At 45.6% G+C, this 20125-nt stretch overlaps 1 protein-coding gene across 2 annotated transcripts in view; it reads left to right on the forward strand.

The window, feature by feature from the left end:
- The window catches only part of klf8 (Kruppel like factor 8), a 164982-nt gene that overhangs the window by 142061 nt on the left and 2796 nt on the right, over positions 1-20125 (forward strand). For both annotated transcript variants that reach the window (XM_083650237.1, XM_083650238.1), the window contains exons 4-6: positions 29-263; positions 13648-13759; positions 20049-20125. The exon at positions 20049-20125 is cut by the window's right edge and continues 63 nt beyond it. In XM_083650237.1, coding sequence (XP_083506363.1) covers positions 29-263; positions 13648-13759; positions 20049-20125 — 424 coding nt within the window. The remainder of the gene's footprint in view (positions 1-28; positions 264-13647; positions 13760-20048) is intronic.

The following is a 20125-nucleotide window of genomic DNA, read 5'->3' on the forward strand; positions in this document are numbered from 1 at the left end:
GCCCCCCTCCCTCCCTCCCCCCCTGTAGGTGCTCTCCCCGGGCTCCATCCTGGCCACGCAAGGCGCGGGGGGCCAACAGATCCTCCATGTCATCCACACCATCCCGTCGGTCAGCATGCCCAGCAAGGTGGGCCAGCTGCAGACCATCCCCGTGGTGGTGCAGTCCCTGCCCGTTGTCTACACCGCCATGCCCACCGATGGCCTGGCCACCGCCGCCATCACCGTGCCACTCATAGGCAGCGACGGACGCTCAGAGGGCTCCGGTGAGTGGAGGAACTTTCAGTGACATACAGTACTCTGGATACTTCACATTCGCTTTAATAGCCACAGTAAATCATCAGATTAACTTTCAGTGACATGCAGTACTCTGGATACTTCACATTCGCTTTAAAGGAGAATTTCGGTTTTTTTGAACCTGGATCCATCTCCTGGCATTAATTATGATTTGGCCACTCACCAGGCGATCTCCGCGGCGTTTCTGGCCGTCCTAGCGTTGTTTTGACATCAATAGCGTCCAAGTAAGTTGTAAAATGGAGCTGACTTGGGGCCAAGTGTGAGCCTGTCTTTCCTGCATCTAAATAGCTATTTTTATTCCCGTTTTCGCCAAATATCGTCAGAATCTGATCCCTCAAGAAGCACCACAGTGATATTTCGCCAAAGGCTGTTTCCTGGAGTCCCACAGGGATCAAATTACCTCAAACGTGATCTCGGTCACCAAGTCTCGTGAAGTCCCGCGATACTTTCCTGCCGACTGACCAAGTACAGGAGGACGCTTTGCGGTGGTGGTTTTAGCGCAACCTATGTGGGGTTTGGCGTAACCTATGTGGGATTCGAAATAACGAAGGTTATGCCAAACCCCACATAGGTTGCGCTAAAACCACCACCGCAAAGCGTCCTCCTGTACTTGGTCAGTCGGCAGGAAAGTATCGCGGGACTTCACGAGACTTGGTGACCGAGATCACGTTCGTTCGATTTTTGACGGTGCTACGTGGATCAATGCCCCCCGCGTCTCCTATGGAGATATTGGAAGTATTGAATGTGTATAATCTATTTTACCGACCAGCTAGGTGGCGACGGTCCTCTCCCGACAGAGATAAAGTCAACCAAAAGCAGCCGCCTCCCGCGGCTGCTTCCTCCATTCTCAAGGAAATGGCTTGGCGATTTTACAGTCAGAAACGAACGAGCCTCATTCTCATACTGTAGGCGGGGACGCTTTCGCGCTGCTGCGGTGGGGGGTTCCAGAAATGGACTGTGTGGGCAGCATAAAGCCTAGAGTCGCACGGGGCTTCATCGGGGCTCTCAAACCCAAGAGACGAGTGAGACCTATCCACACTCGCTGCCAGGGAGGGAGGCTGCTCAAACTCGCTGCCAGGGAGGGAGGCTGCTCAAACTCCCAGCAGCAGAGCACTCGCTTGTGACAAACGCAGGCTGAAAGCCACTAGACACGCCCACGGAGGGAGGAGTTGAAGGAGAGGGCGTTCGGAACTATATTGTTTGGATGTCTGATCTCTCACTGATGCCAAAAATAAATGGTTAAAGTGACTGTTCTGCCTGTTTGATTGAATTTCACAAAACTGCGATTATCTCAGCTTTCACTCTCAGACGCTAAAACCATGCTGTACTCAACGGCTAATATCTACATAACTACCGTAAATTCCGGACTATAAGACGCACCGGTCTATAAGCCGCACCTTCAAAGGTGACTATTTTTTTCTTCTATAAGCCGCACCGGTCTATAAGCCGCGGGTGTTTTGATGTTTAATTACCATATGTAAGGCTTCGTGCACAGAGGGGATTGTCGGGAAAGAGATGGCTGTTTGGGGAAGCTCCCATTTATTAACATTTCAACAAAACAAAAGTCAGGTCACTAATCCCCAGACAAAATCACACATTGTGGTATTTTTTGTTTTTTTTACAGTGCACACAGTGTCCGCGGTGTGGTGAAAAGAGGGCAAGAGAGGAAATTAAAACAGAAGTGGATTTATAGTTAGAAAGAGTGCTAAAGAAGAGAGAATTCCGTTTTTTTTATTTTTATTTTAGTTACTCACAGTACTATTGACCAGTCCAACTCAAAAGATATTCGGCAGTTTCACTTTGAGCTCTTGTTCCGCCGCTGGGCACACAGTGTCCGCGGTGTGGTGAAAAGAGGGCAAGAGAGGAAATTAAAACAGAAGTGGATTTATAGTTAGAAAGAGTGCTAAAGATAGTCCGGTCTGGTTATGACGAGTCTCGCTGGGTACAGTACGCCAAAGCGATATCCATTGACTCGATGATGCTGTTGTATGTTGCGCGTTTCTGTTGCACCAACGCGGAGAGGTCCTGCCGGACGAAAAAGCGCGTACCCTCCCAGGTGAGGGGCTTCTTCCCCGCAGCCTGGAGGATGAGTTGACGGTCGGGCCAGCGGAGTAGGCAGATGAAGATGGCCCTCGGTGGCAGGCCGGGGTCTGGACGTGGCCGAGGCGCCCGGTGTGCCCTGTCCACCTCTGGTGGTTTCTCGCCTTCCTTCAGGTCCAGGATGTAACACAGGATTTTGCCACAAAAGCGTCCATGTCACCAATCTCAGCTCCTCTTTTACATTGATCAGGCGAATGTTATTTCTTTTACTCCTGCTGATTAAGTCATCAACCTGCGTGTGCAGGGTTTCGATTTTGCATTTTATCCATTTTCGGACTCACTGTGTTGTTTTTGTCCTCCAGTGCGCGGATGCGCTTTTCCGCATTATAAACTCTGTTCACGGTTGCCTTAGTTTCTTTAGTGAGTGAGTGGATGGACTTCTGCACGTTTTCAAACTTGTTTTCAAGCTGCTCAAAACCTCTGAGCGATGTCGGACTTAATCGATAGTGTTTCACGGAGTAAAAGTTTAGCCCAAGCGTGTATCTCCAGCCAAGCGTGTATCTCCAGCCTCCAGCAGGTGAGTCATTTCCTCATTCATGGCGTGATTGCTTCGTCTTTTTCTTTCTGCTTACCTGTGTTGTGTTATGTTATGTTATGTTATGTTGTTAAAAGAGGGCAAGAGAGGAAATTAAAACAGAAGTGGATTTATAGTTAGAAAGAGTGCTAAAAAAGAGAGATTTTTTTTTTTTTTTGGAAAAAATCCATAGATAAGACGCACCGTTATATAAGCCGCAGGGGGCAAAAAAGGCCAAAAAACGGGAAAAAAGCCGCGGCTTATAGTCCGGAATTTACGGTACTAACTCTACAAACTAACTCTTTTAGACAGAGAAAGCACACATTCTATTAGTACTTTTGTGAACTTTGTGTTGACAAACTCCAAGCAGAAAAGAATCCTCGGCTCTTGTAAAATGAGCCAGAATCCTCAAAAAAACGGCTTGGCAAAAGCTACCTACAGCAAAAAAAAAACGGCTGGCAGTCAATGTGTTAAACAAGTAAATAGCCTCACTGATGCACGTTGGAGGACAAAAAGGTGTTTCAACAAACAAAGCAGCAAACATTGTATCAAAAATACTCGTTGTGATGTTAAGTTTACATACTGTAAATGGCTGTAAAGCATGACTCAAAATGTTTAACGTTACAACGAGGGTTTTATTTTTGAGAGAGCTAAAGCGGACGACCTACTTACATTCTGTCTGACTTGATGCTGTCTGCGCCTGGGCTGTGGGGTGCACTCGTGCATGAGAGATGCTTTTTTTCTCTGCACATTCCGTCAATGTAAAATAATTAACCGTTAAGAAAGTTTAATTTCAGGCTGTGGGAATCACTGAATCTCACTGACTCACGCTGGAAAAGGGGCGGCAACTCCACCGCCAAGATTTATATCGCCAGCCGGAGCAGAGCCGCCGTGTTAAAACCCACCTCACTTGCAGGGTCGCTCTGTCGGCTAAACGGCCCGGCTTGGAAACTTTTAGACTGAAGAAAATGCTACTAGTTTGTGGATATTAGTGGGATTTTTGGCCAGTCTAAAAGGGGTTTTACACGTCACACTCATCACGCCTCTTTCGCTTCTAGAACGCTTCTGTTTGGCTCTGTGTAAAAAGGCAAAGCCGGCTTAATACCAGGCCTTCTTTATGGCAATATTGCGGGATCTCTGTGTAAAAACGGCTTGTGTGTGTGTGTGTGTGTGTGTGTGTGTGTGTGTGTGTGTGGTGGGAGTGGTGGGGGGTCGAGAGCAGAGGAGATGGGTCGTTTTGCCTTTGAAAGCAGAGGGCAGCCATGGTGGATCGGGGGGGGGGGGGGGGGGGGGGGGGGAGGGGGGGCGTGTTTAATTGTCCCAAGAGACAAAGGACACTTCTTCTTTTGAGCCATGTTTACACGGCAACGCTCCCAGCATAAAACACTTCCTTCTACTTCTTCTTCACAGCACTGTGTTGAACAAGCAACAACAAGTAGCTATGGCCAAAGCACGCTCCAAAACAGACCATTTTGTCTGGACGAAGAAGTGCTACTGATAACCATTCACGTACAGACGGCAGACTGTTAACGCAAATGTCATCATCACCAACCAACTCCAAGCAGTGTCAAGTCAGTCAGTATTCACGAGTTTCATGGTGAGACAGTGGGCGCTTCCATGACACCCTCCCTGTTTCCACCCAGGCCCAAGAGACTGAAAATAATCATAATACGGTAATTGTTGTGACTTTGTACCTACCTATGTCTTGTAATGGAGCCCCCCAGCACAATAATTACACACGAATTGTACAACGGAGTGACAATATCTTGAATCTTGAAAGAGAGAGACTGCTAAATCTCCGTTCAATGACCAAATATAAGAGTTCCGGTTTGGACGTTTAGCCTTCAAAACAAAAGCGGCCGCTATGCAACCACATACTATGTTTAGCCATTTCGGGGAAAATAAGCCCATACATTTCGAGTGAATTGACATTCACCTCGTTTTTGTAAAATGTCACTGCTATGCAACCACACAACGTTACTATTTTTAGCCATTTCGGATCAAATAAGCCAAACATTCCCACTCTTTGACAGCGGCGCGCACCTCCTTGCTAGTGAATTTTTTTTAAACAGGAAGTCGACAACCGGCTACCGCTGAGAATCATGGGAAACTTAAGTCCAGGAAAAAGGTGAATAAAACAGAAACTTATAATAAGTTAAGTAATAATAACCTTGATGCACTGTAACGTTTGTGTGTGTGTGTGTGTGTGTGTGTGTGTGTGTGTGTGTGTGTGTGTGTGTGTGTGTGTGTGTGTGTGTGCGTAGTGAGTCGACTGAACTGCTTTTTGTTTACCAAGAAATAGAAGAAACGCAGACCTTCCTCTATTCTGTGTATTTCTAACAGGATTGATGCAACTTTAGGACTGAAGTAACACCACATCATAAGCCACTTTCAGACATGACCTCTGGGTCAGGTCAGGGTTGCTTCCCCTGAGCTCGACCCGGGGGATACGTGAAGTGTACCCTTTGAGACATGAGGCATGTTGCTTTCATACATGTGGAGCACCTCCGGGTGTAAAGTAGAGAGGGGGCAGGGGTGGGGGGAATTTGGGAATGACCACAAAATGGGGAGTTGTGAAAACCGACCACACACCTGTACTTCACTGTCTGAGCATAGCCTTAAGTGAATCGCATTGACATTCAACAAACTATCACGACATGCAGAGTCTGAAAACAAGTTGCTAAAACTACATAATGGGCGATAACTGCCTAACGTTCACGGCATATAATCGTTTGCGCATAACGTTAGTAATAAATTAAACAACCCTACAACTCACGCCCAGATGCATCAATTTCCTCGAGTCTCAAGCGCTACAAAGATAACAGGTCTTTGCTAGTGTTCAGTCCTAAAATGCATCAATCCTACTAGAATTATACAGAATACAGGATGCTAGACGTTTTTACCTTCAAAATAAAATCAATGTTGTATTACCTAGTAACAAAAAATCTGAACGGTCGACTCACTACGACTCTTTGAAGGGAGCAGATATTCTTCCAGTTTATCTCTGTTCTGTATCTTTCGGATCACACACACAAAAAAACATTACACGTGCATGGAATTCACTCCCCACCCACCTTGTTGAACTCTCTCCTCAGTCATTTAAAAAATATACAAAAAATATGTTGCTATATAAATAGCCCAACATTAATTGCCACTTGCATTTCTGTCTTTTTTTTTTTTGTTAACATTGTTACTTATTTTGTTTGTTCTAATCTCTGTACTCTGATGTCCTTATGTGTGTGTGTGTGTGTGTGTGTGTGTGTGTGTGTGTGTGTGTGTGCGTGCGCGTGTGTTTGTGTGCGTGTTCTGATTTATGTTTTTAAGTTATGCTTTTTTGTGCCTCTAAGATATTTTGGGGGATGCCGCTTTGTCAAGCCCCTTGAGGGCTTTTTGGAATCTCCTTGCATGTTTTCTTTTATTTAAATTGCATTTGATGGTGTCTCTGTATGCCGATTATTTTAACATGTGCTAAATAAATACAAAATACAAATACAAAATTTACTTTATTTAACACATTCACTGCCAGCCATTTTTTTTTTACTGTAGGTAGGTTCTGCCAGAGGGTTTTTTTGAGGATTCTGGCTCATCTTTCAAGACCCGAGGATTCTTTTCTGCTAAGATTTTGTGAACACACAATATCTCAAAAGAACTAATAGAATGTGTGCTTTCTCTGTCTAAAAGAGTTAGTTTGTAGAGTTAGTAGTTATGTAAGCATTAGCAGTTGAATACAGCATGGTTTCAGCGTCAGAAAAATTATTTTGAGATAAACGGCTTTTTGTGAAATTCGATAGAACAGTCACTTTAACCATTCATTTTTGGCATCAGTAAGACGTCAGACATCTAAACAATAGTTTTGAACAGTAATTTCCTCCATAACAGCAGGAAACCCCCCTCTGCTTCCAACTCCTCCCTCCGTGGGCGTTCTTCTTGGCTGCAGCGGGCATGTCACAAGCTTGTCACCAGTCTCACTGCTTTGCTGCTGCTGTGTGCCTGTCTGCGCGGCCGCTCTTTGAGGAAGTCTGGATGGACTCGCTCGCTTCTTGGAGTTTTGGTTGAGAGCTTTGATGAAGCTTTTGCGATTCTGGTCATATTTATGCTGCGTGTTTCAAAGTGTCTTCCACCCGTAATCTATTATGCCAGCAATCAGCGCGAAAACGAAAGCGTTTTCGCCAATCCATTTTCATGAGAATGGCTTCGAGGAAACTGCTTTTTGCTTGCCTTCCTCTAGTCTGGGAGAGCACTGTCGCCACTTAGTGGGTCCGTGGAATGGGTTGTACACGTTCGCTGACTCCAATATTTTTATAGGAGACGTGGGGAGCGTTGATCCACGTCCCAGCGTCAAAAAAAAAAAAAAAAAATTTAAGCAGAGATAACTCGTCTTTGGCAGTGAACCGTCGGATTCTGTAAGCCGAGATAACTCGTCAATGGCAGTGAACGTGTTAATTGCCATTATTGCGAAGGTTATACCTGGAAGTTTCCGTTTTATACTGCCTGACTTGACGCTAATTGGAATTTGCGGTTCTGCACGTGAATCTTCACAAACGCTGTGTAAAAGGCCGGAACACAACCAGATCCAAAATGCTCTATTTTAAATGTGTGTGCTGTGCGAAGCTATGCAGAAATGAAATAAGATCAAAGCCATGAGCGTTTCAATCCACCAACATGTAGCCTGTTGGCTGACACACGGAGCAGGTTCGAGCTTCATTTGGAAAAACTGAAACTGCATGATGTTTATTTTCGCTCGCTCATTCACATCGACTATTTATATAATAATAATCTGTCACGCTGGCTTTCTGTCTCTCTCCCCTGCCTCATCCCACTCACTGAAGCTGCTTTCACACATGTTTGGAATTCAGGAGTTATCTAGAGGCCATCCGCATGGGGCTCATGTGTGAACAGATTTTCGTGGCTCATGCGCGCTCCCGCGGAGCCTCCTCCTAGACGGAGGGAAGTGTAGCCCCAGCCGTAGTCGCAGAAGCGTATTGTCCCCCCCCCTCCAGAGCTCCGTGAAGGTAGTCAGCCCAGTGAGTGCATGAGGACAGAGACATCGTGACAGATTATTATTATATAAATAGTCGATGTGAATGAGCGAGCAAAAAACACATCATGCCATTTGGTTTCCAATTGAAGCTCAAAACTGCTCCGTGTGCGACAGCCAACGTGATTGCTGGATTGAAAGGCTCATGGCTCTGATCTGATTTCATGTCTGCTTCGCACAGCACACACATTTAATAAGCATTTCTGGACGCGAGGGTCGTCCCGCTTCCCAGTATTGGACATCGCTAGGTAGGGTATCTGGATCTGGTTGCGTTCATGTCTTTGATTTAACGTTTACACAGCGTTTGTGAAGATTCAAAGGCAGAACCGCAAATTCCAAGTAGCGTCAAGTCAGGCTGTATAAAACGAAAACTTCCGGGTATAACCGTCGCAATAATGGCAATTAAATAAAGTAAATGCACGTGTAATGTTTTTTGTGTGTGTTTCGAAAGATACAGAACGGAGATAAACTGGAAGAATATCTGCTCCCTTCGAAAAGTCAATTTTAACCCGTAGTGAGTCGACATTCAGATTTTTTGTTACTAAGTAATACAACATTTATTTTATTTTGAAGGTAAAAACGTCTAGCTTCCTGTATTCTGTATAATTCTAGTAGGTTTGATGCATTTTAGGACTGAACATAGCAAAGACCTGTTTTGTTTGTAGTGCTTGCGACTCAAGGAAATCGATGCATCTGGGCGTGAGTTGTAGGGTTGTTTAATTAATTACTTACTAACGTTATGCGCAAACGATTATATGCCGTGAACGTTAGGCAGTTATCGCCCATTATGTATTTTTAGTTTGCACAACTCCCCATTGTGTGGTCATGCCCAAATTCCCCCACCCCCGCCCCCGCCACCTCTCTACTTTAAACTCTGCGGAGGTGCTACTCATGTGAGAATGCAACATGCCTCATGTGTGAAAGGGTACACTTCACGTATCATCCGGGGCAGGCTCAGTGGGGAGCAACCCTCACCTGATCCGGAGTTCATGTGTGAAAATAGCTTGAGCTGGCTACTTCACAGAGGTCTGGAGGGGAGGGGGACCAATCCGCCCCTGATACTAGGGTAGGAGCTTGTCTCAGAGCCCGAGAGTAGGAGGGTCACGGGAGCACGCATAGCTCACCAAAATGTGTTCATACATACACCGCCACCCAGATCCCCTCTAGATAACTCCCGATTTCCAAGGCATGTCTGAAAGCGGCTATAGAGTGACAGATGGGTGCATTACAGAATAAAAACCCAGTAAAGCCTTATAAAAAGACCTGCTTTCTTTGCAGCACTTTGGAATGGAGGAAATCGGTGCATCTGGCCGTGAGTTGTTGGACCGTTTAATGAATTAGTAACGTTATGCGCAAACAATTAATATGTGCAGATGTTAATAGAGACAGTCCGCATGTCTGGGAACGCCCACAAAATGTTAAACGGCTGGCGCGCAAGTGGGGTAAAACCGCCGATATATCTCATGGGCTGACTCACCAAAAGATGGTGCTGTGGCTCTAAACTACATGTTTGGGGGTTCTAGAGCAGAACACAAGACGTCTGCTCAGATGTGCGTTTACTGCGTTGGTTAAATCCCCGATCGTGTCTGCCTGGGCTGGGCTATCAGCTAAATTCTAACTTTGCTGAATGGATAGAACGGGGGAATTTACCCCACCCTGACCACACCCCGAGCAAGGCTGAGCCAGCCAGCCAGCATCTATTGTGGGCGTTCCTAGAGCCTGTATGGGCGTTCCCAGACATGCGGACTGTCTCTATTCACCTTATTCACCACGCCCACTTTTTCTCTCTTCCGTGTTCGACGCAACGTATTTGTTCTTCCGCTTCAGCGCTAGTTGGCAGCCATTTTCAAAATAAAACGTCAGTATGAATGGAGTTTGGCAACATTCAGAATTAAGCTACACTGCGGCCAACTTCAGTTACATGTTCATAACGTTACTTTTTGCTGCGAGGAGCCGATGGCTGTACCCGGTCGGCATTTAACGTTAGTTACAAAAGCACATCGACAGTGTTTTCTCACTGCCAGTAGCCTACAGTAGGGTTTGACAGATAGCTAGTCCGACCGGTGTCAGCACAGTCAGCACTCCCGGTCCTTGCTGCTCGTTAAAGATTTCCAATAGGCGTTATTCTGATAAACTGGTCAGATATATGTTACGTTCTCACCCGACAAATATTAAAACTTTAAAACAGTTTGGGTTTTTTTAGCTTGAAAACAGCTTTTTGGCAAGTCTAAATGACTGCGGTAGGCGTACTCTACTTCTGTGTTTAAAAGCGGAAAGATGATTACGAAATGATGGCATGCAGAAGCGTTCTTGCATGGGCAAAGAATAAGGTGAATAGCATGCAGTTATCACCCATTATGTATTTTTAGCAACTTGTTATCAGAGCCTGATGTCATGATAGTTTGTTGAATGTCAATGCGATTCATTTTGTGCCATTATATTGATAGGCTAGACAGGAAGACAACAGTCTGCGCAGACTGCACAGAAGACAACAGTCTCTAGCCGCTAGTGAAGGTGGAGCCGTGTGGTCACAGTTTTCACAAAGAATTGCATTTCGCCACGTTATCAAAGAATTCCATTCTGGACCCTGGTTTCACATTTTTTTTCAGACCCCAAGAACGCCGTTGCTGTGTAAAAAGGAAGGCACTAACGCAAAAAAAAGTTTTATGCAGGGAGCGTTGCCGTGGAAACGGGGCCTTGGTCTCTCTTCTCTCCCTCTCCCCTCTCCTCCACCCCTCACCCTCACACACCCCTCCAGCCCCACCCATCCCCTCCCCTCTCCTCCACCTCCACCCATCCCAGCAAGCCACCACCCAAATTCCTCATGCCACCCATTCACCTCCCACCCCGCTCTGCCCCTTTCTGGACTTTGAACAGTGTGGCCTCCGCATTCCTTCACAGAGAGAGAGAGAGAGAGAGAGAGAGAGAGAGAGAGAGAGAGAGAGAAACAAACAAACATGGCGACATGGTTTGGATTCACAAACTGCTGCTTTGTGGGCTTTTGAAAGCTTGTGTTTCTCACTGCGCTTGTAATTCTTGCAGGAACTATACTACCCCAACCTTCGCTTCATATTGTCCTCCTCCCGCCCCCAGCTTCATGCATCCCTGAACACACACATCCAATGTTTTAATGCCTGTGTGGTGTCGACATTAGAAACACTTGACAATATGTATAGTCAATTATTTATTTAAACGTTACAACACACTTAAAAACAGACTGAACAATTCAATTGTTTCTCACCTGTGTGAACTAGCTCTTCAATTTTCTTTCTCATGACCAAAACATTTACCACAGACTCAACAATTAAATTGTTTGTCTCCTGTGTGGACTATCATGTGTGACTTCCAACTGTCCTTTTTGACCAAAACATTTACAGTACCACAGACTGAACAATTCAACTGGTTCTCATCTGTGTGAACTAGCATGTGTCTCTTCAAGTGTGCTTTATGAGCAAAACCTTTACCACAGACTGAAGCGCCTTTTAGACTGGCTAAAAATCCCACTAATATCCACAAACTAGTGGCATTTTCTTCAGTCTAAAAGTTTCCAAGCCGGGCCGTTTAGCCGATAGTGTGACCCTGCAAGTTAGGTGGGTTTTTACACGACGGCTCTGCATGTCACGGAGATATAAATTGCTTCTCGTCCTCCTGAGTTGCCGCCCCTTTTCCAGCATGAGATTCAGTGATTCTCACAGACTGAAATTTGCCTTTTTAACACTTAATTACTTTACATTGATGGAGAAAAAAGTGTAGTGCAGTGTACCCCACACAGCCCAGCCAGCCCCAGGCGCATAGACTGCGTCAAGTCAGCCAGAATGTAAGTAGGTCGTCCGCTTTAGCTCTTTCAAAATAAAGCCCTCGTATCACATTTCGAGTAATGCTTTAAAGCCACAGTTTCACTATTAATCTTAACATCAAAACGACTATTTTGCTACAGTGTTTGCTGCTTCGTTTGTTGAAACACCTTTTTCTCATCCAACGTGCATCAGTGAGGCTATTTACTTGTTTAAATGACATTAGGTTGACATTTTTACCCGGAAGTTTCCATTTTGTTTTGGCTGGTGGCTCACACTGCTCCCACAGCTGTGAGAGAAGAAGGGAAAAGGGAGGGGGGAGAGACAGAACGCAGCGGTGGAGAAACACAGGTTGAGAGTGCGATATAAAAGTTTAAAAGGCGATGATGCTGCTGCTGCTACTCCCTGCTGCTTTCCTGGGTAACAAAAACACATGTAAATGGCAAAATACCGGGGGGCCAGGTGCTTCTCGTGTCATATCAGTTATTTAAAAAAACAGACATAAAATACAATTCTACTCTAAGGATCTTGTTTACACATTTTAAACGTTTAAACACGTTTAAATATGAGTTCTGCCTGTGTTGTTCCTACTTGGTGCTTGTCTACAAACTGTATGATAGTGCGGTCATCGTTAGGTGAATGGAAAAAATGCACAGTGAGCTTGATGAACCAATACTGTGTAGAGTGCCACATATAGTATATTTTGAGAGACAAGCCGCAATTGGGCGGCGGGCCGGACTTTGGACATGCCTGGACTACTACGCCCACGTTGAGCTTGATAGACCAGAACTGCGGCGCGTCTTCAAGCGTCCAGCGCCAAGGCCGTGCCCCTTTTTAGGGGAAACCCACCATAGTAAAAGACGGTACAAGAAGCCAAAACCACTTCAAACAAACTATTTAAAACGGTTTAATTTGATAGAGATATGCCGAAGAGTTGCTGTGTTGTTATAGTTTCACTAACAATAAAAAAAAAAAAAAAAAAAAAAAACTGGTCTGCGATAGAGTAGGGGTGACACCGTCAATGTGGACGATGCATGTACCCTGGTGGAAACTGGATACAGCGTTCATATAAGGCAAGTACCTCGTGTCGATATATCTTGCACATTCTATGGCCCGGCCGAGTTGAAATATATTGTCATGTCATGGTGTCTTTGGGTCATTTATAAATGAAATTAATTCTGTTCTTTTTCTATCGATTTTTTGGGTACTGCTATTTTACATTGAAGTCAACGCGAGTGGCTTGTGTTATCCCCTAAAAAGGGGCGCGGCCTTCATGTTTTGCAAATTACCCGGATGTGCTGTTCTGGTCTATTGGGGAGAGGGGGCGTACTCCAACGTCATTGGACTCCGCCCACGTTGAGCTTCATTGGGGAGAGGGGGCGTACTCCAACGTCATTGGACTCCGCCCACGTTGAGCTTCTCCACACTGCAGTGAGGGGTACTTGGTCCGATCACACATCAAGCACAGTGTCTGGTCTATGTAACCTAGGTCTATGACATCAAGCACAGTGTCTGGTCTATGTAACCTAGGTCTATGACATCAAGCACAGTGTCTGGTCTATGTAACCTAGGTCTATGACATCAAGCACAGTGTCTGGTCTATGTAACCTAGGTCTATGAGGGGACCAGCAGTGCATTGATTTCCTACACTGATCTATTCTAGTATATATTTGAATGGTCTGCTGCTCTCTTGGGAATGCATTTGTTTAATCTTGTCTGTCCTTGTGATCCTTGTGATCTAAACATTAATAAACTGACCGGGAGCCAGATACTACAGTGTGCGGACTCTTATTTATTTTATACACCAATCTCACCCCTCTCTCCACCCCCCCCCCCCCCCCCTTCTCTCTCTCCCCCCCCCCCCTTCTCTCTCTCCCCCCCCCCCCCCCCCCCCTCTCTCTCTACAGTTCGTATCAAGCCGGGCTCTACATCTCCGGTGGAGTACCAGAGCGACAGCGACGTCGAGAGCGGCACAGAGTCTGGCTCCGCCTCCTTCAGCGCCCATGGCCTCGAACCCGGGTCAGTCCAGCATGCTTTCACACCATTGTCGACTTGCATCGAAAATCTGTCGGCAGGCTCCCTGAAAAGCTGTGTAACCGCTCGCATGCTGTGATTTACCCCATCAAAATGGAGTGAACGTGACCGGTGTGTAGTCAAAACTGACCATTTTCAGCATGTAGCAATTTGCTACTTGCTACTAGCAACGAGCTAGCGATGTTGTTGTTGTTTCATAGCGATTGAGAGCGACACGCAGGGAGAGGAAAGGAAATCCATAAATGGTCAGAGTCGGTCGGTTGCAGCCAATGGCATAGCTTGCAGGGAGCGGAAAGGGATTTTCTTCCTCCTCGAGCTCCTGTTAACACAGCATTGCCCCCAGAGGTTACAGAAAAACATATGCTTTTTTTTTTACCGATGGGTTCCCAGATTTAACTGATGGGTTCCCAGATTGAGTAGCTAGTAACTTCCTCTTTGTGAGATGAGGCAGAAGGGTTTATGGGAAATGTAGTCTTTGTGTGGTCCTCCTCCCTCCTGGCCTGCAGCCTCACGCTGTGGACACACAGGGGGCGGAAGCGCCCGGGTGTCCACACAAGGAGCGCATCAGTGACTCGCTCGTCTTCATCTTTCTGCTCCCGCTGTCTCTTTCGCTCGCATAAAAAATAGAACAGACGGCAAACTAATGTGCACAGAGCGCTCTGCAGAGCGCTACGCAGCGCCACGCGGCCAGAGCGCTCCGCAGCGCCGCGCGGGCAGAGCGCTCTGCAGAGGCGCGCGGGCAGAGCGCTCTGCAGTGTGGACGGTCAGATCGGTTAACATGGACGCCGAATGAAAACTGGCTGCGCTGCGCTTACGCGTCCTGTGTGTTTTGGCCGTCCGAACAAATTACATTACTGCAGCGCTGCATGCTGTGCCTGGACACTTACATAACCCTATAAACACACGCACACGCACACGCACACACACACACACACATACACACACACACGCACTCACACACACACACACACGCACGCACGCGCACAAACACACACACACACACGCACATGCACACACACACACACACACACGCATGCACGTGCACGCACACGCACACACACACACACACACACACATGAGACAGACCGTGTGTGTGTGTGTTGTTTGTGTGTGATTGTGTTTGCATGCATACATGTATGGGGTAAAATGGTGTCAGATCAGCTGTAAATGGACAGATTATGATTCACAAATAGATAGTACAATCTGTAAACACATAACACGATCCACAAAAGTGAAACCCAACTCACAAATATATTTAAAATCCACAAACACACACACCATGATCCACAAATGTGAGACACAACTCACAAATATATTTAAAATTCACAAACACACACATCATGATCCACAAATAGAATTCAGTCACTTGTATTTCAAAACCAGAATTTCTGTTTGTAGATTGTTTCGCATTTGTTTTCAGAGTTTTGACACTATTGTACCGCTGTTTTATGGTGTAATTTTCTACAAATGCACTCTTCACAATTTGCAAACAAACACAGTCTAACTTGTATTTTCAAACCACTGTTTCCAGACACACATACAAATCATGTGCAATGCACAGTGTTCAAGTCTCAAATCTGTGTGCACATCAGTGTGTGTGTGTGTGGATCGCTATGCTAGGTCTTCAAGTGTTGAATTAGTGTTTGCACATCACAGCCTGTGTGTGGAATGCATTGCATTTGTCTACAAATCGTTTTGACACTCTTGTTGCGCAGATAAAATCCACAAATGTAATCAGCCAATGAGGGGGATCGCTTGCAATGGGATGTCCCGCCTCCTCGATAACCCCTCCAAAATAAAAGCACCGGGCTTGTGCCTGTCTGTCTGGCCGGCCGGCTGCTCCCTCATGGAGGAGATGAAGTGGAGAGAAACATGGAGAGAGGCCTGGCCCAATCAGTGGCAGCGGCAGCTGCCTCGGCAGTTTACCGACCTGCCGCGGCAGGTCAGTTGCTGCCACTGACCTGTAGGGGCGCTGTTTCCCGACCTGCCGCGGCAGGTTTGTAGTTACAACATCAGATGCTTATAACTCCTAGGAAAATGGCTTAAACTGCATGGAAATTTGTGCGTGAAGACATCTCCCGACATATATACTTCGGTTTAAAATTGGTGCAATTTGGAGCCCAAAAAAAAAAAAAAAGTTTTTTTGGAGGTTTTTTGGCCATATCTTGGGAACGGAAGCACCTACAGACACGGGACTGACGCCGTTGGAAAGCTCGTCGAATTTTACATCTAGTAGAAGGTGCCTTGAAGTTACGAAATCAACGATGGGGGCGCTGAGCAATGTACCCTTTTTTACATGAAATAGTTACAACATCAGATGCTTATAACCAGACAATTGTCCAAGTCCCTCTGATCCGAGTCCCAAGCGAGTCTCAAGTCAATTGGTCCCGAGTCTCAAGCAAGTCCCAAGTCTTTCCTTTTGTCGGCAAGTCAAGTCAAGTCAAGTCACAATGTTATTTCAAGTCAAGTCTCGAGTCGAGTCATAGGTTATGTCAAGTCAAGTCGAGTCAAAGATTGTCAATTCAAGTCCCTCACAAGTCGAGTCGAGTCACAGGTTATGTCAAGTCGAGTCACAGGTTAGAAAAAATGACAAGGCACGTCCTCCAGTAAAATATAAAAAGCCTATAAGGTTATTAATCACGTGTGTGAATTTACACCGAGTGCACCAAGACTGGCTTACCATGGTCGTAGCTGCGCCCAGTCTTTAGGCTGCGGACGTGCGCGTTCACGTAAATACGTGCTTGTTGCCAAGCAACACACTTCTCTCAGACGAGCTCGAGACAGCTCCAACTCAGCTCAAACGTATAGAGTTGTATTCAAAGCATAGAAACGTTCTCACAGCTCAATTTAACAGCGCCAACACAAACACACAGAAACAAGACGTATGGAATTTGATCACAAGTGCAATCAGTACTGAATGCGATGGCAGACTGCGCACTGCGGGCAGTTGACGAAGTCAGGAAGAAATGGAAAGATCTTCGGATGCATCAGCTTTGAAAAACCCGCCGACGAGCGGAGGTCCTGCGCCCAAAACGTCTATTTACGAGAGAAGATTCCGGCCGCATCACAGGACTGAACGACACTGACGGCACAGAGCTGCAGTCCCGACAGCGCAGATCAAGATGAGACACCTGTCAGTCAGTACGCCTTGGGTATGTAAAAGTTACACCCAGGCGCACATGGTGCACTAGTCATAAAATTAAGTTAGTCGTAACTTTGAGTTCTACATCGGACGTAGCGTTACACCTAGGTGTACGCCCAGCTGGTGCACTCGGCTGATCTTGTCACAAGTCCGAGTCGAGTTTCGAGTCATTTTCTTCCAAGTCCGAGTCGAGTTTCAAGTATTTACCTTCCAAGTCCGAGTCGAGTCGGAAGTCGTCAAATTTGCGACTCGAGTCGACTCGAGTCCGAGTCCCTATGACTCGAGTCCAATTGTCTGCTTATAACTCCTAGGAAAATAGCTTAAACTGCATGAAACTTTGTGCGTGAAGACATCTCCCGACATATATACTTCGGTTTAAAATTGGTGCAATTTGGAGCAAAATAATAATAATAATAATAATAATTTTTTGCTTTTGAGTTATAAGCATCTGATGTTGTAACTACAAACCTGCCGTGGCAGGTCGGGAAACAGCGCCCTGCATGAGGGAGCGGCCGGCCGGCCAGACAGACAGGCACAAGCCCGGTGCTTTTATTTTGGAGGGGTTATCGAGGAGGCGGGACATCCCATTGCAAGCGATCCCCCTCATTGGCTGATTACATTTGTGGATTTTATCTGCGCAACAAGAGTGTCAAAACGATTTGTAGACACATGCAATGCATTCCACACACAGGCTGTGATGTGCAAACACTAATTCAACACTTGAAGACCTAGCATAGCGATCCACACACACACACACTGATGTGCAAACAGATTTGAGACTTGAACACTGTGCATTGCACATGATTTGTATGTGTGTCTGGAAACAGTGGTTTGAAAATACAAGTTAGACTGTGTTTGTTTGCAAATTGTGAAGAGTGCATTTGTAGAAAATTACACCATAAAACAGCGGTACAATAGTGTCAAAACTCTGAAAACAAATGCGAAACAATCCACAGAAATTCTGGTTTTGAAATACAAGTGACTGAATTCTATTTGTGGATCATGATGTGTGTGTTTGTGAATTTTAAATATATTTGTGAGTTGTGTTTCACATTTGTGGATCATGGTGTGTGTGTTTGTGGATTTTAAATATATTTGTGAGTTGGGTTTCACATTTGTGGATCGTGTTATGTGTTTACAGATTGTACTATCTATTTGTGAATCATAATCTGTCCATTTACAGCTGATCTGACACCATTTTACCCCCATATACATGCTTTTGTGTGTGTTTTCTTGTGTAATTGTCATCTATCCTTGTGAGGACGTTCGAAAGTTGACAAAAATCCTCCGGAGACAATTTGCCACTCCTGCCTTGTAAAGTGACATTCAGGGTTGAGATTAGGATTAGATTATGGACTTTATGTAGTTAATAGAGTACCACACGGATGACGTATTTTTGTAGGCTCACCCAGAAGTCCCTGCACTTCCTGGTTCCTACGTGTAGGGATTTTTGCATTGTATTTTTGTAAAATCCTATTGACTTTTAGACGTAGGAACCGAAAGTGCTAACATCCGGATCTTACAGACTCATTCCTGCGGTATTCTATGAAGGCCCTCACAAGTACAGTAATACAAGTGTAAGTGTGTGTGTGTGTGTGTGTGTGTGTGTGTGTGTGTGTGTGTGTGTGTGTGTGTGTGTGTGTGTGTGTGCGTGTGCGTGCGTGCGTGCGTGCGTGTGTGTGTGTGTGGTGTGCATGCGTACAACATGTTTATTAGTAACGGAGCTGCTACCACACCCAGCGGGCGCGGTCGCCTTACTCCAACTGTAATTCAGGGTGTGGACCGTGATGGTTAGCTTAGCATTATTAACTGTGTGTGTGTGTTTGTGTACGTGTGTGTGTGTGTGTAACAATTACTGACATGGCAGATGCTGGTGGGACTAAAAGTACAGACGTGTGTGTGTGTGTGTGTGTGTGTGTGTGTGTGTGTGTGTGTCTGTCTGTGTTTGGGGGGGGGGGTGAGGGAGAGAGTGTTCATATCTGAGTGTGTGTGAGAGAGTGTGTCAGAGAGAAACAGTGTTAGTAGTTGCGTTAGTTGTGTGTGTGTGTGTGTGTGTGTGTGTGTGTGTGTGTGTGTGTGTGTGCGTGTGCGTGCGAGCGTGCGTGCGTCCGTGTTGCTGGGCAGGGCGGTCCCAGGGTGTAAACAAGGTTACATAATGCAGTTTGCCATCACACCTCCTTATAAATGGCTAGAGAGAGAGAGAGAATAGGGAGACTAAACAAAAGAATGAAAGGAAAGGTGGAGATATGGAGAGAGAAAGAGAGACAAGCACACAGGAGAGAGAAAGAAGAGACATCAGTGGTGAAGTGTAAGCCGTCCCTGTGCCGCCCCCTGCTGGCTGTGCAGCAGAACATCCCATCATGCATGAACCTCCTTCACTCACGGCATTTACAAAACAACAGTCTCATTAAAACAGAGAAACATGATGACAAATGTTTTGTTTTGTGTGTGTGTGTGTGTGTGTGTGTGTGTGTGTGTGTGTGTGTGTGTGTGTGTGTGTGTGTGTGTGTGTGTGTGTGTGTGTGTGTGTGTGTGTGTGTGTGTGATCAAATTTCTATTCTAACTCAACAAACCATCCAAAACAAAGATATGGCATGACGTTCTGAAATATCAGATTACATATGCTAAAGTAGAAAATATCACGTTGTGGAATATATTTATTGAAGCCGTGCGTGGGTGCCACAGGCATCGCCATGATGCCCGTGGCCCCATTTGTCCGTTTGTCTTGTCTTTGCTGTTGTGAGCCAAAGACAAGTGTGGGTTGGTGGATGGGGGTGGTCCTGCGGGGAGGGGGGTTATGTTTTTGAGTGAATTTGTTTGTGTTGGTGTATGTATTTTGTATTTGGTGTATTTTTTGTAGCTGTTTGTGGTTATGTTTTTTTCTTTCTTGTATGTTAATTTTGTTTTGAATCAATAAAACATTATTATTATTTTTTTATATAACATTACAGAAACACAGAATTGGCATTATTTCAGTAAGCATACATACAACAGGCCCAAGACATAAGGACGCGTCATGCATTAGAACACAAAGTAATGATATTGGCAAAAAAAAAAAAAAAAACGACGACGACGACAACAACAACAACAACAACAACAAGAAAAAATAAATAACTCCCCTCTCTCTCTCAGGTCGGTCATTGACTTGGAGCCCGTTGATCCTGATTCGCCGGACGTCAAGAGGAGGCGGATCCACATGTGCGACTATG

The sequence above is a fragment of the Poromitra crassiceps genome (assembly GCF_964638095.1).
Source record: "Poromitra crassiceps genome assembly, chromosome: 1".
Classification (NCBI taxonomy): Eukaryota; Metazoa; Chordata; class Actinopteri; order Beryciformes; family Melamphaidae; genus Poromitra; species Poromitra crassiceps.